The sequence below is a fragment of the Onychostoma macrolepis genome, chromosome 03 (genome assembly GCF_012432095.1).
Source record: "Onychostoma macrolepis isolate SWU-2019 chromosome 03, ASM1243209v1, whole genome shotgun sequence".
NCBI lineage: Eukaryota > Metazoa > Chordata > Actinopteri > Cypriniformes > Cyprinidae > Onychostoma > Onychostoma macrolepis.
The window spans coordinates 39,570,516-39,594,103 of record NC_081157.1 but is presented as its reverse complement, the minus strand read 5'-3'; the positions used below and the strand labels follow the sequence as shown (position 1 = coordinate 39,594,103).

The window sequence follows — 23,588 nt, the reverse complement described above, 5'->3', positions numbered from 1 at the left end:
GAAGTTTGCACTTTCTGTCAGCCCTGCGCTCCAGAGGGAGGAGAAGGAGAGAGAAAGAGAGAGGGGAGAGAGAATCAAGGGGCCATCTGTTTTGTCCCTATCCTACACTTTTAAAAAGTGTTGGTGCGTACTTTCTTTAGCACTTAAATAACTAGGGGATTCATTAGTTTCCTGTAAAAAGCCTTAAAACGGGATTTTCAGCACTTCTCTGGGTAGGAATCCAACTCATCTACATCTCTTGTGTTGTATTTTTGAAGTCTCCCCTTTGAGCAGACAGGATGGAGAACTCACACATGAAGGATCCGGCAGAATGCCTGGCCTACTTCAGCGTGAGCGAGACCACAGGCCTCGCTCCGGATCAGGTCAAGAAAAGCCAAGCGAAGTACGGATTCAACGGTGAGGAAAGCGTGGATGCATGATGGAGGCATCTGAAAAATCTGAATGGATGTTTGTTTGCAATGAAACAATGTTGGGACGAATGAACAGAACAGGACATTTTGAAGGGGAGGTAGCAAGAATTCCCAACTTAGTATATGTTTAGTTGTGATTAGTTGAGAACAGAGAACAGACATCAGACTTAGACAACAAAATGGAGAAAAAGAACAATTATTATACTGTATCTCAAGACCTTTTTCAAATTCAATTCAGATGCATTCAAAATTTACAGAAGACAGCATACATCTCCAGAAGTGTTTTCTTACAATAACTTTACATACTGCAAATAACTTTCTGCTGCATAGAAATTAAAGCTCTCAGCCAAAGGCAAAATGACCCTGAACAGATGCACTTATCCATGCAGCACAATGGCATTAAGTTGGAAAAGCGAGATTAGAAGATAACGGAAAGAAAGAAGAAAAGCAATAAAGTGACAGCTGAAACACAGGGGCCATTTTAAGCCTACAGGGACTTTAGTAGAAGGTCAAACAGAAGGACAAATGGCTAGACTACTAACTGAACATGTGTGAGCTCAGCTCATTTCAGAATGAAGGATTATACCATCTTTTAATACGCTATGTTATAGTGATTGTTGATGGGAAAGGTACTGATGGCTAATTCTAATGGTTCTGTTTCTACCCACATCTGCCATTCATCTTGTCTACTGGACCAAACCGACCAATCACAGAGCTGCCTGCCGAAGAAGGTAAGTTCTCCATTTACTGTTATTATAGATTTATATGACAAGACCTAGACGTAGAATGGACATCAGTTCTGTAATTCAGTTTTTTTTTAGTCAGTTTCCACTTGATTTATGCACTTCTCTTTTCAGTGAAACAAAGATCATGCTTGGTGTGCCAACCAATTAGTCATATTGATTTACTGATTGAACTATATATATATAAAAAATAAAACAAAACTCAAACATTACCTTCTCTCTCAGGTAAGAGCATCTGGGAGCTGGTGGTTGAGCAGTTTGAAGATCTCTTGGTCAGGATCCTGCTGTTGGCTGCTTGCATCTCTTTTGTAAGTAAATAGAAACTACACAACATCATGTAGTGCAGCTTTTAGATGATTTTAATAATTCAGCAATTCATAGCCTGGGTCATGCTGACTTAGGTTAGGTTTACAGTCACAGAGCTGTAACATTTTAATGAATGGACAGGGTTTCATTTGGAGGTACAGACAATGATTAATAACGCGAATGTGAAGGACAGGGACACATTTCCCACATTCCCATCCGTTCCTGTCAATCAAGCTAAACGGTAACCCTACAGCCTCGAGTATATAATGGGTAGAAAATAATCCAGCTGTTTATCTGTGCTGGGTAGTATGCAATTCGTATAGCTGTGTGAAACAACACTGCTAGCATGAGATGCTAGGTATCTTTTCGTAGTCCCAGACCCATACATGCCCCCACTCTTGAAATCTGAGTACTTGCCGCTCTGATAATGAACGAGTGACGGCACATAAAACTGCAGTTCTTTCTTTCTTCCAAATCTGTTTTGAAATAAATGAAGCAGACAGCATTAGTTCTGCTGTTTTGTTAAGGTCTTCGGCGAGCCTTACCACAGCTGTCATTATGGCCTTAGAAGGCCAGGATAGAAGCTTTGAGGAGAAGCAAGGACAGAGAAAGAATAGAGAGAAAAAGAAAAAAAGAGAGAGAGAGAGAGAGAATAAGACAGAGAGAGGAAAGCAGTGTTATTTTAAGGTGGTCCTAAGCCAGTCCAAGAAACTGAATCCACTCACAAAGGTCAAAGATGGAAGGAATGAAAGACAGATTGGTGGAGAGACTATAGAGGTGAGGGAGAGAGAGACAGACAGCAGGTGCTAACGTGCAATAAATTGAGGGATGCGTGTACTGTGCACACGTGAGAATTACTGGAAAAGGATCAGCTTCACACATCAACCATAACTTCATGTACAGATGAAGTGTGTGTGTGTGGTTGGGGGGTGGTGGTGGTGGTGGGGGGGTTACACTTATTTGAGCAAAACTTCCAGAGTGTATCCACACACAAAAAACACACCTACCCAATACAGAAAACAAAAAAACAACATTTAGTATGTTTTTTCTTTTTAAGCCTTTTGAATTACGGAGACATAGGCTGTGTCCTCGTAACCCACCTTCACATCGCAATACCTCTGTCATATCCATGTCATTATACAGATGTGTCCCCATAAACCACCCAAACCAGTGCACGCGCACACACATACACACACACACACACACACACACACACACACACACAGACATCCACTGTCTCATTAATCAGACTCTAATGAAGTGGATCGTAAATATAAAATTTTCTTTTACCACCCATATGGATCTTGGAGGTCTCTCTCACACTCTCTCTGTTCATCAGGTACTGGCCTGGTTTGAGGAGGGCGAGGAAACTGTCACTGCCTTTGTTGAGCCATTTGTCATCCTTCTCATCCTCATTGCTAATGCTGTCGTTGGAGTATGGCAGGTGAATATGCACATCCATTTTACATCCCAAATACGATGGAGGCAACCTCCAAAACAATTTAATTAAAATGTTAAACTATGATGCACTTATTGTTAACATAAAAATAGATGTATAAAATTTAAAAGAATTAAAAAAGAAAAAAAAAACACAACGAAACATTGGACAAAAACATGTTTATAAGATTTTAAATCGTAAGACAGTAGATATATTGTTCAAATCAAAGGCAAAAAGTATTTGGAAATTTTCTGGTCATGTGAGGATTAACTACACTACATTACACTGCATTTGAATTGAGAGAAACGGACCTCATAAATCCACTACTGGTAAAATAATCTTGTACAGTTGGTTAAAAAATAATTGTAAATGGCTGAACTGAAGGTATCACTAAGAAAAGCTCTAGCATCATTTGTTTGAAGATACCACTTGCAATTATCTTGCAGTTATCTAATACAATAATAAAAAAAAGCATTTCAAGAGTAGCTTAAGTCCAAAGCTATTTTGGGGGCCACTATATATAATACATAGTGAATGCAAGCATTAGAACTTAGAGTGGTGTAAATGACATCAGAGGTCAAAGGTTAGGCACAGCAGTACTCACAAAGGTACGGTGGCAAAAATACTAGAGACTGATCAGGTTTCATCAAGGGTCCATACAGCTGGCACAACAGTCATTTGGAAAGTATGCACACCCTTGGAAGGAGAGAGACGTCAAGGTGTAAAATCCTAAGGGGAGCAGGAACTGATCAAGAACTTTGTTTTCACAGGAGCGCAATGCGGAGAGCGCCATCGAGGCTCTGAAGGAGTATGAGCCAGAGATGGGAAAAGTCTACCGTGCTGACAGAAAGAGCGTACAGAGGATCAAAGCCAGGGAGATTGTTCCTGGAGACATTGTGGAAGTGTCAGGTATACCAGTGGGCACGAGTATCTGACAGCATCACTAACACAGAACAATCTAACACAAACAAACAAACAAGAACAGTGCAATGGTCTGAAAATGGAAATGCAGAGTAAGCAACACCTTCAAGCCAACTGTTACACGGTGCAACCACAATGATGTCAAGTAATAAGACACGTGTGTGGAGGCGACAGGACTATATGCGACTTATGCCCTTGAGAAAGTGTGAGCGCCCTTTTAAGGCAATTACGGGGTGTGTGTGTGACAGTGGGAGGAAGAATATAGAGTAATGGGATCAGAAAAGGCTGATAGAACCCGCGAGAGCATGAGCAAAGAAAAGGCCTGTATATAAATACATCCCAGCACCTGTTCCTCTACTTGCCCTCTTTCGATCCCTTGCCCCTTCTCTTTCTCTCTTCCACCTGTTCCTTCCTCATCACTCATTTTCTCTAGGCCACTTGTTTACAACATGTTGAAGGTCAGCTTGTCCTTGTCATTCTTCTTTCATGTATTTTCCCCTTGATCAGGTCCCTCTTTTGAATCTCTAGTCTTTCCCCAAAAGATCAGCAAACATTATTGACAGAGGCATTATCTTTATACTAGATCAGGAGGCCAAATCTGATGGGCCATTTACATGCAAAGTAGCTCCAACATGTCTGTTTGGATGTTTTTTATAGTCCTGAAGACCTTGGTCAACTCGTTCAGGTATTTTTAAGCAAAGACTTCAGATATACGAAGACGTTGCACTCCAATTACTTACCTGTGGGAGAAAGTGTAATGCGCAATATAGCGGAATAATCCCATCTTCTCAATAAAAGAGCCATGGAGAATTGCCCCATCAATGTTGTTTCTTATGCTCAAATAACATTTAAAAAGCTTATTTTTCAGGTTAGAGCAGCCAATGCGTATGCGCAGTCATAATGCGCTTATGACTGCGCATGCGCTTCAGCTGGTCTAGCCTCAGGCTGCTGCAGTGACGCAATGACAAACCGTCTTTGTATTTCTATAGTCTTTGGCTAAACTCAGTAAGAAAGTGGACCTCCAGGAGCAGGATTGGACAGAAGGGTTAGGGTTAGAACTGGATTAGAAGAATTACAAATCATTGGCCAATCATTAATCAATGTATAAATAAATAAATATACACTGGAGAAGCTTTAGATGGACATCACTTTAGACAATTTTATAATAAAATATTTTTAAATATTAAAAAAATAAATGATAGGTCTTGCTGAGGCACCCTAACCCTAAGTGTCACTCTAAAGTTTTTTTGTACTGTTACTATAAGTTTTAAATATGAATTGTTCTTGATATGTCTTTTTAATTCTCAACTTTTTCCTGTGTAGTTGGTGACAAAGTCCCTGCTGATATCAGACTCACTGCCATCCGCTCCACAACTCTGCGTGTGGACCAGTCTATCCTCACTGGTTTGTCTCTGATTTACAAAATCTGATCAGTTGCCTCCCAATACTCACAAAAACATTGCATGTATCTTTATCCTTCCCTCACCTCTTTTCTCACTTTATTCTCAGGCGAGTCCGTCAGTGTGATTAAACACACAGAGTCTGTTCCTGACCCCAGGGCTGTCAACCAGGACAAGAAGAACATGCTTTTCTCCGTGAGTTCCCCTTTCGTCAGCTTTTTGGTGTCCCTCTCCTCTTTCTCTAGCACTAGCACTAAAACATTCGCTCACTTTCCTAGGGCACTAACATCGCTGCTGGCAAGGCTATCGGAGTTGTGGTTGCCACCGGCGTCTCCACTGAGATCGGTAAAATCCGTGACCAGATGGCTGCCACTGAGCAGGAGAAGACCCCCTTGCAGCAGAAGCTGGATGAGTTCGGTGAGCAGCTCTCCAAAGTCATCTCCCTCATCTGTGTGGCTGTCTGGCTCATCAACATTGGCCACTTCAACGACCCCGTCCACGGTGGCTCCTGGATCCGTGGTGCTGTCTACTACTTCAAGATCGCTGTGGCTCTTGCTGTAGCTGCCATCCCCGAAGGTGAGAATACAGAAGTCATGATACAAATCAGGGTACAGCAGTGTGAAATCAAAAGGAAAAATTCATTCAAGATTCATGACTTTATAAATCGAGTATTTGACACATCTGTTTCTTTTCCAAATAGGTCTGCCTGCCGTCATCACTACTTGCTTGGCTTTGGGAACCCGCCGTATGGCTAAGAAGAACGCCATCGTCCGTTCTCTTCCCTCTGTAGAGACTCTGGGCTGCACATCCGTCATTTGCTCAGACAAGACCGGCACCCTCACCACCAACCAGATGTGTGTTACAAAGGTTTGTGAGAGACATCGTCTTGCTCCAAACGAAATCAAGCAAGCACCAATACACCAATCCTCTCACTACAACCATGAAACCCTTCTGTTCTACAATGTTTTAAGCTTGGTTCTCTTTGTATTTAGATGTTCATCATTGAAAAGGTGGACGGTGACACTGTGACTCTTGACCAATATGACATTTCTGGATCCAAGTACACACCAGAGGGAGAAGTGTAAGAAATTTTATATTCATTAAGAGATGCAAACACACACACACACAGAGACTCACCATTCTCCTTACTTTACAGTACTAAGGGTGGACTTCCTGTCAAGTGTGGTCAGTATGACGGCCTTGTTGAGCTGGCAACCATCTGCGCCTTGTGCAATGACTCCTCTCTGGACTACAATGAGGTAAGTAAACATTTATTCTGTTTTCATTAAAGATCTTCCATTTGTGGAGCAACAACTGAGCTTAACTCTCACTCTCTTGTTTTACAGTCTAAAGGAATCTATGAGAAAGTGGGTGAAGCTACAGAGACCGCCCTGTGCTGCCTGGTTGAAAAAATGAACGTGTTCAACACTGATGTCCGTGGTCTGTCCAAGGTGGAGAGAGCCAACACATGCTGCACTGTAAGTATCTCAGCCTCTTCGGAGCTCTTTAAGTTCATGTTGGTCCGCTGTACTGTGTCCCTCAGCTGTATTAGCCCTAATTTATGACTGAAATATCAAAAGGATATCTATGATAGTGGTGCTTCTGAACACTTATGGTCAGATATTTTGTAATAGTTCAAATGTCAAGTTCATATTCCAAGATAGAATTTTCATTTAATTCTCTGCTTCTCTTGGTTTTTCTAGGTGATCAAGCAGCTTATGAAGAAGGAATTTACTCTCGAGTTCTCCCGTGACAGGAAGTCCATGTCTGTCTATTGCTCCCCTGCAAAGGCCTCCAAGGCCCCTGTTGGAAACAAGATGTTTATCAAGGTAAGACCAATCCTTAAAACAACGTATTAAAATGAAATATCTTAAAGAGAATCTAAATCACAAAATCGTTTTTGTTGTAGGGTGCTCCTGAGGGTGTGATTGACAGATGTGCCTATGTGCGTGTTGGAACCACCCGTGTGCCCCTGACTGGTCCAGTTAAGGATAAGATCATGGCTGTGATCAAGGAATGGGGAACTGGCCGTGATACCCTGCGCTGCCTGGCACTGGCAACCCGTGACAACCCTCTGAGAAAGGAGGAGATGAACCTGGAGGACTCCACCAAGTTTGTTGATTATGAGGTATTCGTGTGAAAGAAAAACACATCATTTGAATTCCAACTAACATGATAACTGAATTTTGGTTAAGCTAACCCCTCCTTTTTTGCTTTCCTCACAGACTGATCTCACCTTCGTGGGTTGCGTTGGTATGCTGGATCCTCCTCGTAAAGAGGTTGTTGGATCCATTGAGCTGTGCAGGGCTGCTGGTATCCGTGTGATCATGATCACAGGTGAATCATGTTCGATCCTCAAATAAGTGCTGACAGAAAACCTATTAAAAATGCATAATAGGTAATACGATGCAATAATCCTGAAAATATCATTTCTTTTCCCCAGGTGATAACAAGGGTACTGCTGTGGCTATCTGCCGCCGTATTGGCATCTTTAGTGATGATGAGGACGTGACAGGCCGTGCTTTCACTGGCCGTGAGTTTGATGACCTGCCACTGCCCCAGCAGAGAGAGGCAGTGCGTAAAGCCTGCTGTTATGCTCGTGTTGAGCCCTCCCACAAGAGCAAGATCGTTGAGTTCCTTCAGGGTTTTGATGAGATCACTGCCATGGTAAGGGAACTGAATGGAACAAATTAAAGTAAATGTCAGAAAAGCCCAAATATATTTAACATGCTTGCCTACCTCCTCTACACGCTCTCCAGACTGGTGATGGTGTGAATGATGCTCCTGCCCTGAAGAAGGCGGAGATTGGCATTGCCATGGGCTCTGGCACTGCTGTTGCCAAGTCAGCCTCTGAGATGGTCCTGGCGGACGACAACTTCTCCAGCATCGTGGCTGCCGTTGAGGAGGGCAGAGCCATTTACAACAACATGAAGCAGTTCATCCGCTACCTCATCTCCTCCAACGTCGGAGAGGTCGTGTGGTGAGTGACAGTCTCTCTCTTACACATTTACCCTCTGGAATCGGGAATAGGCTGACTCTAAACCTGATTCATTTTCTCCATCTTCTTCAGTATCTTTCTGACTGCTGCTCTTGGTCTTCCTGAGGCTCTGATCCCAGTTCAGCTTCTGTGGGTGAACCTGGTGACTGACGGTCTGCCTGCCACCGCTCTGGGATTCAACCCCCCTGATTTGGACATCATGGGCAAGGCTCCCCGCTCCCCCAAAGAGCCCCTCATCTCTGGCTGGCTCTTCTTCAGATACCTGGCCATTGGAGGTGTGCTGCTTTCCATATTTCTGCTTCATCCAGTGATATTGTACCTTCCCTGATTACCTCAAGACTGCATTACAGATTCTGTTTAATCTCTCTCTCTCAGGTTATGTTGGTGCTGCAACTGTCGCTGCTGCTGCCTGGTGGTTCATTTACTCCGATGATGGCCCCATGGTCTCCTTCTATCAGCTGGTGAGAACCTAATGCTACAGGGATGCAATAATTGATGCCTGATGTCTCTGAATGTTGAGAATGAAACAATTGATAACTATAAATGACAGTAACAATGTGGTACATTTCACAATAAAATAATAATTCTGTGCTTATTTTCTGTCCCCAGTCCCACTTCATGCAGTGCTCTGCTGAGAACGAGGACTTTGCTGGCATTGAGTGCGAGGTGTTCGAGGCTGCTCCACCCATGACAATGGCTCTGTCTGTCTTGGTCACCATTGAGATGTGCAACGCTCTGAACAGGTCAGCACTTACCAAATCCAAACATCATAAAGCAGCTGATCATAAATGTTTTTATGCTGATTTTAACATACATTTGTGCATGGTTTTGCAGCTTATCTGAAAATCAGTCTCTGCTGCGTATGCCTCCATGGAGCAACTTGTGGTTGGTGGGAGCTATGAGTCTCTCCATGTCTCTTCACTTCATGATCATCTATGTGGATCCTCTGCCTGTAAGTACTGTGTCCATCCAGCATGCTGAATTCGGTTCAGTTCATGTGTTTAGAAATATTGCTATGCAGACTAAAGGGACTGCCACTAGGGGGTGATGAAAGACGTGTGCCCAGGAGCCTTAGGAGACCATGATCAGGCCCAGCCAAGAGACACTTCTCATGTCCAAGGCTGCAGTCGCTTTTAGACATACACTCGCAAACTTCCCCAAGCACTTTCCCTCGTGGGCCATTTTGAAGTGTGTTCCACTTGGTGAAGTGGATGAGGGAAGTTTATATGAACAGACCCTTGATCCCTCGATTTTGACAGAGGGAGCAAGTCTACTTCATAATTACACTTCAGGTTGGTCCATAGACCACAATGCAACACAATTGTGACATTACCACAGACTGCGTTTAATTTATTTTCACCCCAAACAGCTCTATGATATATAAATGATTTTTTAAAAATATACATTTATTAAAAATGTAAGTAATAAATCAACTCCATAGCAGATTTCGACTGATCAAGGGCTTAGATGTTCCACTTCAACCCATTGCAATGGTTCCGCAAGTAGTGGGCACTTATGCAACGTAATCATTATGTACATCCATGTCAATGACAAGGAAGGAAGTTAGCGACAGAAGGGCAAAAAAAAAAAAACACTGCAATGCAGTCCAAATCACGTCCCAAACACTGATTCAACTTTAAATCCATTATAAAATAAAGTAGCAATATTCTAATTCTTTAATTAATTCACTTCAATTAATTTAATTAAATTATCACATCATTCTGTTTTAATCCAACTGTTATAATCTATCATTTGCTAATCTCTGCCTTTCCCTCTAACAGATGATCTTCAAGCTAACCCATCTCAACGTGGACAAGTGGATCGTTGTACTGAAGCTTTCCTTCCCTGTCATCCTTATTGACGAGCTGCTTAAGTTTGTTGCCCGTAACTACTTGGAGCGTAAGTAACCATTTAAAACACACAAACAAATCACAAATTTAGTTAAAATATATATATATATTTTTGTTTTTTAAGATTTACAAATGATTAATACATTTTTATGTTAATAAAAGAAATGGATATTAATATTTAAAATAAACATACTAAGCATATTTAAAGCAACATACAAATACATAAAACCATTTAAAAAACTTACTGTATGCAATGAAGTCCTGACTAACTGTATAACAAGCAAATACTGTATAAACTCCTATTATGACTTATTTATTTCCCTTTTAAAATTGTATTCTCCTTTACTTATCTCTTGTCCTCTTTTTTGAACTCTCCTCTCTCTGCACTACATTTCTTCTGGTGGTGTAAATATTCCTCCTCTTTACCCTTTTCCTCCTCACTCAATCCCCCGTTCAACCCCTTTTTATTTCATTCCAGCCTAATCCTGTTCCCCTCCATATTCCTGTAACAAAGCAAGGTATCCCGCAATCCTCTCTGTCCGTGCCTGCCTGCATCCCTGTGTCTGTTTGCGTATGGACAAATTGTGCTACATTCTTTGGCTTGTTGATTGACATATATATTCTAGTGTCAGTCATGGAGCTCCTCAGACCTCATGACTGCTGAATCAGTGAAGGACTGTACAGTAATGGTCCATATAGCGATAGATGCCACTGTAGAATCTTAATATCATTATCAGCAGGGAAAATGCAGTGTTAATGCTAATCTCTTCCTCGTATATGTGGTTTTGTCTGGTTAATGCAGACAGTAGATTATGTTCAACTAAAACGGTTAGTTTATAAATGTATAAATGTAATTATGACTGTTAAGACTATACATTTATGTGCTTCAAATGTGTGCCTAGATTATTTAAAATTCATAGTAGTGTTGTGGACTATCTTTAAGTTATCCTGTCTCACATAACTTATTTTTTTGAACAGAGAAAGATGAGAATCTAGTGTCCAAAAAGTGGGACTGAAAAAGCGAAGAAGAAATGATCAAAACAGCACTCCAAAGCAGAAAAATGAAGTTCGCCAGGAGTGAAAACAAAAACCACTGTGAACCAGTGAAAATCATCCATAAAATCTAAAACCTTACAGAACAAAGGAAAAAAATATTTAAGTAAAATGTGTTATGTATATGTATTAAGACTTAATTTAATATATATATAATTTAATATATATATTGTTATGAACGGTATATTCTAATGAAAACGGTATTCTTAAAATAAAGATGTGTATAAAAAACATGCGTGATCTGTTACTGTCTTTTAGTTTAATCTTTATTTTTCAAACATATATAATGGACTCAGATTTGTTACTAACATTGTGTAACATATATATGAATTAACATTTATTAGCCCCATTCAAACAGATTTAGTGTTTTATCAATTCTTTAACATACCACTGATCTTCCACTGTTCATTGGCTCAGGCACCAGATGCTTCATAATGAAATGATGGCTCTTTCCAGTAAAGTGACTTTGGCCTTAAATTGAATGCACAAATAATTATAGTAGGGTGGTAGGTAGTATTATAGCAGGGGGCAACTGTCTTTTCAGGATAAGTTCTCTATCCGTCTGAGAACAGTAAGTATGAATATTTCACTTTGAAATAAAGTTTCAACAAAAACCATTTGAGGTACAAAAATATTTTAGGGGTAATATTTTCTAATGCATTTAAATTTAAAGGAATATTTATTTTACCTCTTGGTTGTTGGCTTTAAGTTAACATAAAAGGAGGAATATGCTAACACTGTTGCTGGTGGATATCAAAAGATTTCATCGTGGCTGTGAAACTGGGGGCAATTGTAACACTACTTATGAATAAAAATGGTATGAATTCAAAGATTTCATCTTTAAAACACTAATATATTGTAAAACTAGCATTTAGTCAACAGCTAATTACATTTTGCTTATTAAAATAGTGTAGTAAAAAGATTGCATCTCATTTCAAACAATTATAATGTATTTAATGTTTAAGACAGCTAAAAGAATTAGTACCACAAAGGCGGAAAATATTCCGATATTATGTGGAATAATATTAAATATTATGATAGTCCTTCTCACTATATATTTATTAATGATACTGTTACTTTGGCACATAGATTTTTTTCTTATAGCTATAACGATGGATCAGTAGTAGTCTGAGAAAATATACATATTCTAAAAGTTCCAATTGCCCCCAGAATCCATCCCCAGTATGTTTTTTGGTTTTTATTTTGCTGGTGAAAGGTTCTGAAAATGAGTAATATATATATATATATCCATCAGTATCTATTAGGAAAGAGGGATTAGGCCAGGAAAACAAAACTTACACTGCAATAGCATTAAGTCTAGTCAGCTAGTAGTCAGTGTATTAGCTTTTTAACAAAATTCAAGTATTAGCAATTCCAGTCTGTCCAGATTGATAAGGAATCATGTTTTCCCCATATGATTTCAGTTCATTAGAAGAATTGTGAACCCATGAGTGCAGGAATGGCCGTTTAGTTCTTCATGTTACTGTAGGTTTCTTTTTCATGTAGGCAGCCCACCTCAGCTTGGCCCTTTTGAGGACCGCCTTCTTGTCCACCAGAGTCTCTTCCCTTTGGTTGGCCAAAATGTCACCTTTTCTTTCATGTGGCATCTGCAGGCAAATCAGTGTCTTCAATCTCCTCCCCTAGAATGTGCTTCACTTGGTTCAAAGATTCTGCCTGGCGAATCTGCTCCAGTTTCACCTGAGAAGAAAGGATTTCAAAAACCATGATTAAAGTTTTTGCCACAGATCTTGAAGATTTATCTGCAATGTCAAAATCAGAATCATGTAGTGAGGACACAGCCTTATCTGTACCATCAACAAGTGATGAATTATGTCAATAGAGAGTGCAGTGTTTTTGCAAAATAGAGTATGAACTCGATGCTGATCCTAAATCAGTGAAGTACCTGCAGTGACTGCGACAGCTGCACAAAATCCTTCTGCACAGTTTGACTAGTGTCTAGCTGAGAGTGCAGACTGATCACCTGACTGCGATACTCTAAACACTGCTGCTGCAATGCTGCCTGAAAGACAAACATAGAGAGATGTAAACTACTACATAATCAAATTCAGTGATATTCACCTGTTCACACCAAGATGCAGGCATACCTTCTCCTGGATGTGAGATTTGTTCTCCTTCTGAAGGTGAGAAAGTGCCACTCGCAGACCCTGCACCTCCACACGACACTCCTGCAGCTTAGCCTCTAACTGCACACACAGATGGGACAATGGATACGTTCTCATTGGAACAATGTTGAACACAAACAGCATTATACAACAAACTTTTCAAACAACACTATGCTACACTGTTGTCACATGACCTCATGTGCATGTTTCATTTGTGAGTGCATCCAATTATAAAGAGAACCATTTTTCCTTTTTGTAATATTGTGAAATTATAAAAGTTTTCTGAACTATTGGTAGTCTGATTAAATGAGTCAAGCAGAGATACATACACAAACACACAGACACAGACACAAGAAATGACTCTTTAAAATTAAAGGCTGCCATACCTTTTCCTTTTGGACCTGTATGCGGTCTGTCTCTACTGTCAGGCTGTCAAGCTTAACTGAGGGAGAGAGATTTCAGTCACACACTGACACTCGACACACAGTTTCATGATAATACACTAAAATATCAACACCTATCCTCATACAGCAACTAGGATCTACACTATTGACAAAAAGTGAAAATATGCATGACTTACCTTCTAAAATTTCTGGAGGAGCAGATGTGACAAGAAAGATCAGGAGAAAAGACAAAAATGAGAACACGTGTCATTGCAGAGAACAGGACAAATGGCAGACGATGATTCAAATGATTTATTTTAAAACATTTTATTAAAATGTTTAACAAACTGTGAGGGAAAGCAGTCTCATTGCAAAAAAAAAAAAAGTTTATGCCAAATACATAAATGTAATGTAATTTACTGATATGGACAGACCGCTTTCTTCTGTGCGTGTCTCCAGCTGTTCCTGTAGGTTGACTATTTCAATACGAAGCCTCTCCTCACAGTGAGCTGCCTATGCATAGAGATACACCTCGACTTAATCACTTATTAAGACAAATACACACACACACACAACATTCAATTGTTCCACACCTCTGGCCTCCTTTTGTCAAATCCGCTTGTAAACCCACTCAACTCACATACCTCTAGTGTTGGACTGCAGGGTGGAAGGCTATTTTCATCCACATCAGTGTCTTCACCTTTCAACTTGGATAGTTCATTACAAACTCTCTTCTGAGAGTAAGACAGCTCCGCCTGCGTGAAATAAAAAATTATCTTAAAGAGTTTGTGATCTCATCTAGATTTTGGACCATGGATTCCTGCTTCCCTTTGATTGGACCATTCATCTGCTACTCACCAATCTGCTCTGAACAGCATTTTGTGACTGGCTAAATGATTTCTGTAGGTCTTGAAGAAGGGTCTCAGAAGTCTGCACCTGAGACTGAAGCACCGACAACTGCAATAGACAAAAAAAGTAATCATCTGTAGATATGCCATATCATGGTATAAGCTCAAAGCAATTAAACCACATTGAAAAAAAATATTATATTTTTCCACTCAAAGGTTTGGGGTCATTAAGATTTTTATACATAATTTTATTCAGCAACAATGCATTAAATTGATTAAAAGTGACAGTAAAGACAGTTAAGCGATGCAACTAATTCTGGCTGTGTTTTTATTTGGTCTGTGTGGCGAAAGACAGGAACTGAGTGTTTCTGTACCTGTTTTTGTGTCTCTATACTTTGCACATCCAGCTCTTTCTCCAGCTCAGCTTTCTGCTTTTGAAGCTCTGTCACCTCCTCTTGAAGCTCTACAAGCTGAAAATGCCATGATATCAGATTCAGGTTAGAACAGGAATATGAAGTAAATGAATAGTAATTTCTCATGAATAGTCATTTCTAGCTGTTAAGTATTCAAGAGCCAAGCGTAACTAGAAAAACTTTACTTTTTAGTATTTTTTCATTTTCATGACTTTTCCAGGCCTGGCAACCACAATCTTAAAATTTCCTGATACAGTTTTCAATGGTTGTGAGAAACCTGCTAGAAAAACTAGGCGTATACTGACTTGTGCTTGCAATTTGTCCCAGTCTGCATGCGTGACCAGTCTGTGTCCCGGTGGTGGCAGGTAGATGGCTTCAGGCACCAGTGTTCCTGTGGACACCAGGGAGGCGGTGTCATCTTGAGGGGGCGGATGTCGGGGCAAAGAGGGTGTGTCCATAGAGAAAGAAGACAGGGAGGCTGAGTCACAGTGCTGGGGAAAGTAGTCCATCATAAGGCCAGTTGTCTCTGTATCTGACGTCTCCGCCAACAGATCCAGTGGATCAGAGTCTGACCCTGAGCCCTCGTGGTAAGAAGCTCGCAGGGGAGGGGAACCACCCTGTGGAGGAGAGGTACCCTCCACCTTGCCCTTTTTAGAGATACCCTGCATGCACAATGAAATGTGTAAAATGCAGAAGTGACTTATGGACATTTTAATACTGAAACCGAAAGATCTTTGAAAAAGGGAAACGGACCCATAATGTGTCAAAAACATCAGTCTTGGCCTCAGTACTTAGATAACAAAGAGAGAAAAAGAAAAAGAAAGGCAAGACACACAAACCTTAGTGTCCTGGGGCGAAGTGGCTCTCCTCCACTGTGCTCGTTCTGACTGCAGAACAGATATTCTAGCCTCATACTGGGCAGCAGTTTCTAAGATGGAGAAAAAAACAGGATGTGAAAAAAAAATGGGATCAGTCACAAAGTAATACTGAAACACATTCCCTGTCAATTCCAATTATTTGGGTTAAATTTCATTTCATGACATGCCAGTTGGCAAATGAAATGAAACTGCAACCAACTGAACTTCTGAATTGTAACGTGCCTCCAAAATAAATGCAACGGCTTATCAAACAAGAAAAAAGATGTTGGTTTTATTTGATCAATTGCATTTATATTTACATATTTGGCAGATGTTTTTATCCAAAGTGACTTACACTGCATTCAAGGTGCACATTTTAACAGTTCATGCATTCCTTGGGAATCAAACTCATGTCCATGGCATTGCTGGCGTTATGCTCTACCGTTTGAGCCACAGGAATTTGGCTGTTAATTTGATTTTGAAAACTGAGTGTTGCATAGAATGTTGTTGCATTCAGAAAGATCTGAATGCGAATGGCATTAAAGCAGCCTTAAATGAGAAGTGAGTTGCATTTTGATTAAAGATAACAAGGTCATTCACAATTTATTAGCTGCCCATCTTATTACTTTAAAGGTTAAAACACATTTCACCCCCACTTTTTATTAGTGAATTAAAGAGGTGTTGCTTACTTGTATAAAGCTCAAGATTTTTGCACTCACAGGCTCCTTAAAGACCTTTGACAAGGTATAGTGGCCCTTTTTGGATAATATACTAACTGGATCTAGAGACAGTTAAGCTCAGCACCCCGTTTTATTTTTTATTTACTTATTTGTTTTATAGTAATTTTATTATGCATTTTTAAGTTACGAATTTGTGTTTTCCTATATTGGGCTACTCTGTTATCATTTAATTTCATTGGCTGGTATTTTATTTTGCTGCATTACTGTACTTGGTAATTGGATGGGGTTTTGATAATTGCGGAATCACAACTTGTGGCAAGTGAGTTTGTTATCAGCGGCCTTTTTATTCTGTATAGTAAAGTACAATAACTTTTTAAAACATAGAAGATGAGGTCATAAAATATGTGTACAGATAAAATGTTCACAAAAAGACCAATAAAATACATGGAGAAAACAGGGTCACTTTTGATTTCAAGCCAAATTTAAAGGATTTGGTCATTCGCAATAATCAAAACTAAAAAATCCTTAAACTGTCGTTCCAGTCAGAAGTATTCTGACAACTTTGTGTGATGAACAGACTGAAAATTGTTATTATTCAGTAATAATGACTGGCTGAAGAATTACTACAGGACACTTAGAATACAGCTCACAAATTGTATAGACACTTTAAACATCACCATAACATCAAAATGGATTTTTTTATGGAACATACATGATTTATTCATGCACGTCATCATTCTTTTTAAATTCATGTGCCCTCATAACCTTTCATCAAAGACTTTAACTTCCCTTCCCTTTCTTTTCTGATGACGTGTGCATCTGAAGGAGAAACAATAATCCCGCCCATCCTGCAACTTGTCACTCACAATAAACAAATGACAAAAATCCAATGATCCAATCAAAATCAAATCCCACCCTAAAAAACTTTCTCATCAAAGAAGCCATATGTCACAATAGATAAGAAAAGACAATGCCATTTTCCATTTCATGCCAACTTCAACAGTGTTTTTTTTATGGTGATTTGCACTTTTGCTATCATTCCTATCATGTTGTATGGAAAAAGGTGTTCTCCTCCTTTTGTGTTTCACAGAAAAACAGGTTTGGAATGACATGGAGCTGAGTAAATATTGACATAATTTTTAATTTTGGGTGAACTACACCTGTAAAGACGAATTGCGGCTTTTCTCCACCATGATTAATCAACAGTCTGCAAACAGACTTGTCCTTTACCTCCACCTCAGGTGACCACACTCCTTCAATCCCTCCCTCCCCCTCTCTACCTCCTCACCTCTCAGAGCCTCCTGCAAGGACTGAATCTCCTGGTCGCATTGTTTTTGCAGTTCCTGGAGCTCCTCATGTTTGCTAAGCTCGCAGATCTTCGCCACGCCCTGCCAGTGCTCCAGCTGAGCTCGACACTCGATTAGCTGCATCTGCAGCTCTGCCTTAGCTCCTACTGAAGGAAAACACAGAAGCACTTCAGAAACTCTTCTAAATACCCTTGTCCCTTTCTCCTCCACCGTCTTATTTCTAAAGAATCATTTAAAACAAGTGCATAATACGAAAACAGGTGCAAGACAGATATACATGACGGAGCTCTAATTCATTAACAAGATGGGTTTTGCCAAAAGCAGATTAACACTAAGAGCACTTGATTTGATTTGTCCAATGCCTATTCAGGATTTAAACATGACACATGACACATCAAAAAAAAAAATCTTATATTGATTCTGGTCCCAAACACCTGTTGATTTCCCCTGCATTGATTTACTGCTGTTATTATCATCAACAGAAAATAATATTGTCATCAGCATTCCCACATTTTGTTTAATGCGCATATATACAGTCATGGCCACAAATATCGGCACCCTTGGTAAATATGATCAAAGAAGGCTGTGAAAATTAATCTGCATTGTTAAAAATTCACAAAAATCTAACCTTTCTTTGGATAATAATAATTTAAAATGGGGGGAAATATCATTATGAAATAAATGTTTTTCTCAAATACACGTTGGACACAATTATTGGCACCCCTAGAAATTCTTATGATATCTCTGAAGTATATTCCCATTCATATTCACAATTTTGAGCACTCCAGGGTGATTATGAACATGAAATTATTCAGCCATGGCTTCCTGTTTCACAGAAACATAAATAGGAGGGAAAACAAAGCCCAAATTCCCTTAATCATCCATCACAATGAGAAAAACCGAAGAATATATTTCTGATGTGCAGCAAAAGATAATTCAGCTTCACAAATTAGTGAAGTGGGTTTAAGAAAAGAGCTAGAGCAGTGAAAATTCCCTTTTCCACCATCAGGGCAATAATTAAGAATTTCCAATCAACATAAAATGTTAGGAAACTGCCTGGAAGAGGACGTGTGTCTATATCGTCCTAATGCACGGTGAGAAGGAGAGTTTGAGTGGTGTGACGGATCAGTGGCCCTCCCCCTCATTATCATCACCACCCGTCCCTTATTCGCCGCCCTTCACCAGGCTCCCGACTGGAGTGGGTGGATGAGAGGAGGTGCGTGGGTTCAACGCGTTCTGGCGGCGTGTGATGAGGCACAGCTGGACTGAATGAAGCCTCATCACCGCCGCTGTTAAATGCCCAGCGCCTCTCCTCGAGACCGGTCTCTTCCCCGTGCATGCACGCTGGTGTCCTCGTGGGTCCAGGAAGGGTGCGAGGGACATCGCGCCACTGAAGACGTGAGCTGCCGAACCCGCGGTCCGGACGAAAGCCGCACCCGTATTACGGCCGTCGGACCAGGATGTCGGGCCGTACAAGTCCTACCAAAGGCCGTGGACGACGTGTAAGAGCCGCTATGATGAAGCCGCCGCCTCGCGCCCGGACCCGAGTGGGAGCGCGTGCGGCCGCGGACTCCGCCCTTCCTGGACCCTTCCTCCTGGAACACTGCCCTCCTTCACGAGCCCCGCAGCACGACGAGGACACCAGACCCCTGTTTATTTTGGACACTTCTTCCCTGGACACTTTATTTTGTTAATAAAAAGCCTCTCCGAGGCCTGACGCCACACCCACTGTGTCTGTCGTTGGCTCCTCCCGTCACAGTGGTGGAGAATGCGGGCAAGGCGGAGCCTAGACAGCGCAGTTGGGCAACACCTGAAGACGCCATCCTCTCGCCCGCAAAAGTTCGTGGAGAAGCGCGTGGGACGGAGAAACGACGGAGACGGCCTCCCAACCACCAAAGGGGTAAGTGACGCTTCCCACTTGTCATCTTACCCTGTGGTTGGTTGAGGCTGTCGACTAATACCGGTTTCTCTGTCCCTGTTCCGCGCGGTGCGAGAGGGAGGATCGCCCGAGAGGAATCCCTGCCCGCCCACTCCGACCGTATGGAGCCTGGTTGAGGAAGGTAGCACTCCTGCGTGGGCGGCGACCGATGACGGGATGTCGCTTGGGGGAATGTGACGGATCGGTGGCCCTCCCCTCATCATCATCACCACCCGTCCCTTATTCGCCGCCTTCACCAGGCTCCCGACTGGAGTGGGTGGATGAGAGGAGGCGTGGGATCAACGCGGGCTGGCGGCGTGTGATGAGGCACAGCTGGACTGAATGAAGCCTCATCACCGCCGCTGTTAAATGCCCAGCGCCTCTCCTCGAGAGACCGGTCTCTTCCCCGTGCATGCACGCTGGTGTCCTCGTGGGTCCAGGAAGGGTGCGAGGGACATCGCGCCACTGAAGACGTGAGCTGCCGAACCCGCGGTCCGGACGAAAGCCGCACCAGACACGGCCGTCGGACCAGGATGTCGGGCCGTACAAGTCCTACCAAAGGCCGTGGACGGCGTGTAAGAGCCGCCGCTGTGATGAAGCCGCCGCCCTCGCGCCCGGACCCGAGTGGGAGCGCGTGCGGCCGCCGGACTCCGCCCTTCCTGGACCCTTCCTCCTGGAACACTGCCCTCCTTCACGAGCCCCGCAGCACGACGAGGACACCAGACCCCTGTTTATTTTGGACACTTCTTCCCTGGACACTTTATTTTGTTAATAAAAGCCTCTCCGAGGCCTGACGCCACACCCACTGTGTCTGTCGTTGGCTCCTCCCGTCACAGTGGTGGAGAATGCAGGCAAGGCGGAGCCTAGACAGCGCAGTTGGGCAACACCTGAAGACGCCATCCCTCTCGCCCGCAGAAGTTCGTGGAGAAGCGCGTGGGACGGAGAAACGACGGAGACGGCCTCCCAACCACCAAAGGGGTAAGTGACGCTTTCCCACTTGTCATCTTACCCTGTGGTTGGTTGAGGCTGTCGACTAATACCGGTTTCTCTGTCCCTGTTCCGCGCGGTGCGAGAGGAGGATCGCCCGGAGAGGAATCCCTGCCCGCCCACTCCGACCGTATGGAGCCTGGTTGAGGAAGGTAGCACTCCTGCGTGGGCGGCGACCGATGACGGGATGTCGCTTGGGGAATGTGACGGATCAGTGGCCCTCCCCTCATTATCATCACCACCCGTCCCTTATTCGCCGCCCTTCACCAGGCTCCCGACTGGAGTGGGTGGATGAGAGGAGGTGCGTGGTTCAACGCGTTCTGGCGGCGTGTGATGAGGCACAGCTGGACTGAATGAAGCCTCATCACCGCCGCTGTTAAATGCCCAGCGCCTCTCCTCGAGAGACCGGTCTCTTCCCCGTGCATGCACGCTGGTGTCCTCGTGGGTCCAGGAAGGGAGCGAGAGGGACTTCGCGCCACCGAAGACGTGAGCTGCCGAACCCGCGGTCCGGACGAAAGCCGCACCCGTGACACGGCCGCCGGACCAGGATGTCGGGCCGCATAAGTCCTACCAAAGGCCGTGGACGACGTGTAAGAGCCGCCGCTATGATGAAGCCGCCGCCCTCGCGCCCGGACCCGAGTGGGAGCGCGTGCGGCCGCCGGACTCCGCCCTTCCTGGACCCTTCCCCTCCTGGAACACTGCCCTCCTTCACGAGCCCCGCAGCACGACGAGGACACCAGACCCCTGTTTATTTTGGACACTTCTTCCCTGGACACTTTATTTTGTTAATAAAAAGCCTCTCCGAGGCCTGACGCCACACCCACTGTGTCTGTCGTTGGCTCCTCCCGTCACAGTGGCTAAAGACTCTCCAAGGACCACAGCTGGAGAATTACAGAAAATAGTTGAGTCTCGGGGTCAGAAAACCTTAAAAAAAACAGCACCTACATCACCACATGTTGTTTGGGAGGGTTTCAAGAAAAATTCTCCTCACTCATCCAAAAACAAACTCCAGCATATTCAGTTATCAGACACAACTGGAACTTCAAATGGGACTGGCTTCTATGGTCAGATGAAAGTAAAAAATGAGCTTTTTAGCAGCAAACACTCAAGATGGGTTTGGTGAACACAGGGATAAAAAGTACCCCATGTGTACAATGAAATATACTGCTGTATTTTTGATGTTGTGGGCCTATATTTCTGCTGGAGGTCCTGGACATCTTGTTTAGACATCTTGTTTAGACACATGGCATCATGGATTCTATCAAATACCAACAGATAAAAAATCAATAAGTGACTGACTCTGTTAGAAATCTTATAATGGGCCATGTTTGGATCTTCCAACCGTACAATAATCCAAACACAAACCTCAAAAACAACACAAAAATGGGTCACTGAGCACAAAATCAAGCTTCTGCTGGCCATTCCAGCCCTCTGACCTGAACCCTGTAGAAAATGAGTGGTGAACTGAAGAGAAGAAGCACCAACATGGAGCTGGGAATCTAAAGGGTCTGGAGTGATTCTGGATGAAGGAATGGTCTCTGATCTCTTGTCAGGTGTTCTCTAACCTCATCAGGCATTATAGGAGAACATTTAGAGCTGTTAAACTGGCAAATGGAGATTTCAAATGTATTGAATAAAAGGGTGCCGTTAATCGTGGCCAATGTGTATTAGACAAAAACATTTATTTCATAATGATATTTCCCCCCCCATTTTAAATTCTTATTATCCAATGAAAGGTTAGATTTTTGTGAATTTTTTAATAAAAGATCAAAAGGATTAACAATGCAGATTAATTTTCACAGCCTTCTTTGATCATATTTACCAAGGGTGCCAATATTTTTGGCCATGACTGTATATATATGCATTAAACAAATATATATATATATATATATATATATATATATATATATATATATATATATATATATATATATATATGAAGAGTTTATTTGCATAAACAGATAACTTTATTATGTTATCATGTTTTATTGTGTTAGCTGTTTTTTTGTTTGTTATTTTTAACCAAGTCAAAATAACACAACTGCAGTCTGATTGAGATTAACTGGAATGCACAATGAAAAAAAACCTGATTTCTGAAAATTGTTAAAAATGGAGTTATCTGTTTTTGCAAATGAGCTCTTCATATATATATATATATATATATATATATATATATATAAAATAGTATATATATATATAAGATCTAATGCTGTCTATCCGGCAGCTAACATTACGCCAGACTCAGATTGTCATTGTTTACTAATTCAATCGCAACAATCTCGTAATAATTGCCCAAATGTGTTTGTATCGACACCGAGCTGTATTCGTAGCCTGTAGTTTAACAAGTGCTGGTCGTTCATACCATCGTTGTCCTCCTCGCTGCGCGATGCTGTCGTGTCCAAGACCTCCATGGTTTCACGTCATTTGTCTCGATTGGTTTCGTTATTCTTCCCTTCGCCCGCATCCGTCTTCCTTTTCCTGTGCGAGCTGCAGCAGGGCCGGGCTTCAACAAAACTGCGCCAAGAGTTCAGGAAACAACTTTCCCCGGTTCAATCCTGCGGATGTTACCTAACCATCCTCCCTAGAGTCTCACACACACGCGGACTGTTTCAAAACCTAGTGAGCTGCCTACAAGCACCGCGCTGTCGGGCCTTCTGACTGAGAACGCGCCCGCGATGCTGTCTAGGTAGCCAGCTCACTAGGATTTGAGACAGAGCCGGCATGTACACGGAGAGGATGTGCGCTATACTTGCGGTCTTCGTTGAAGAATATATGCAAATACATAGCTAGATGGCTTTGATTATTCTCCAAAACCTGTGGTCATGCAATTCATCTGCAATTGACAAAAAAAAACGCATGAGAAATAAAACACCGCAGGTTGTCGATTACAGACTGTAGGATATATCCTAATTGCCATGACAACCATTTTCCGCAGTATAGTTGCTGTTATTGT

General features: G+C 42.2%; 2 protein-coding genes across 2 annotated transcripts; one reads left to right on the top strand and one right to left on the bottom strand.

Moving 5' to 3' along the window:
* Positions 1 to 11,248, top strand: atp2a1 (ATPase sarcoplasmic/endoplasmic reticulum Ca2+ transporting 1). Its single transcript, XM_058769089.1, has 24 exons — positions 1 to 123; positions 258 to 396; positions 1,124 to 1,141; positions 1,379 to 1,461; positions 2,799 to 2,903; positions 3,668 to 3,806; positions 5,142 to 5,222; positions 5,328 to 5,413; positions 5,497 to 5,794; positions 5,919 to 6,085; positions 6,211 to 6,299; positions 6,375 to 6,477; positions 6,565 to 6,696; positions 6,922 to 7,047; positions 7,128 to 7,346; positions 7,444 to 7,555; positions 7,662 to 7,885; positions 7,978 to 8,198; positions 8,289 to 8,491; positions 8,592 to 8,677; positions 8,826 to 8,959; positions 9,051 to 9,168; positions 9,998 to 10,115; positions 11,045 to 11,248. The coding sequence occupies exons 2-24, from the start codon at positions 279 to 281 to the stop codon at positions 11,080 to 11,082; spliced, it is 3,018 nt and encodes a 1,005-aa protein (XP_058625072.1). The 5' UTR covers positions 1 to 123; positions 258 to 278; the 3' UTR covers positions 11,083 to 11,248.
* Positions 11,249 to 11,367: 119 nt separating this feature from the next.
* On the bottom strand, positions 11,368 to 23,461 carry rabep2 (rabaptin, RAB GTPase binding effector protein 2). The gene is made up of 13 exons (XM_058769095.1): positions 22,998 to 23,461; positions 17,712 to 17,876; positions 15,726 to 15,814; positions 15,192 to 15,548; positions 14,848 to 14,943; positions 14,484 to 14,582; positions 14,270 to 14,380; positions 14,060 to 14,138; positions 13,823 to 13,834; positions 13,629 to 13,684; positions 13,225 to 13,323; positions 13,023 to 13,139; positions 11,368 to 12,817 (listed from the first exon to the last, which is right to left on the bottom strand). The coding sequence occupies exons 1-13, from the start codon at positions 23,044 to 23,046 to the stop codon at positions 12,716 to 12,718; spliced, it is 1,431 nt and encodes a 476-aa protein (XP_058625078.1). The 5' UTR covers positions 23,047 to 23,461; the 3' UTR covers positions 11,368 to 12,715.
* Positions 23,462 to 23,588: the final 127 nt, after the last annotated feature.

Bases quoted from the DNA above. Each gene is read 5' to 3' on its own strand.
- atp2a1 (XM_058769089.1), top strand. From the start codon at position 279: ATGGAGAACTCACACATGAAGGATCCGGCAGAATGCCTGGCCTACTTC. The intron at 5,223-5,327 runs GTTTGTCTCTGA...CTTTATTCTCAG, and splicing joins GGACCAGTCTATCCTCACTG to GCGAGTCCGTCAGTGTGATT. The intron at 8,678-8,825 runs GTGAGAACCTAA...TTCTGTCCCCAG, and splicing joins TGGTCTCCTTCTATCAGCTG to TCCCACTTCATGCAGTGCTC.
- rabep2 (XM_058769095.1), bottom strand. From the start codon at position 23,046: ATGGAGGTCTTGGACACGACAGCATCGCGCAGCGAGGAGGACAACGAT. The intron at 14,944-15,191 runs GTCAGTATACGC...TGGCATTTTCAG, and splicing joins GGGACAAATTGCAAGCACAA to CTTGTAGAGCTTCAAGAGGA. The intron at 14,583-14,847 runs GTACAGAAACAC...TGTCTATTGCAG, and splicing joins GTATAGAGACACAAAAACAG to TTGTCGGTGCTTCAGTCTCA.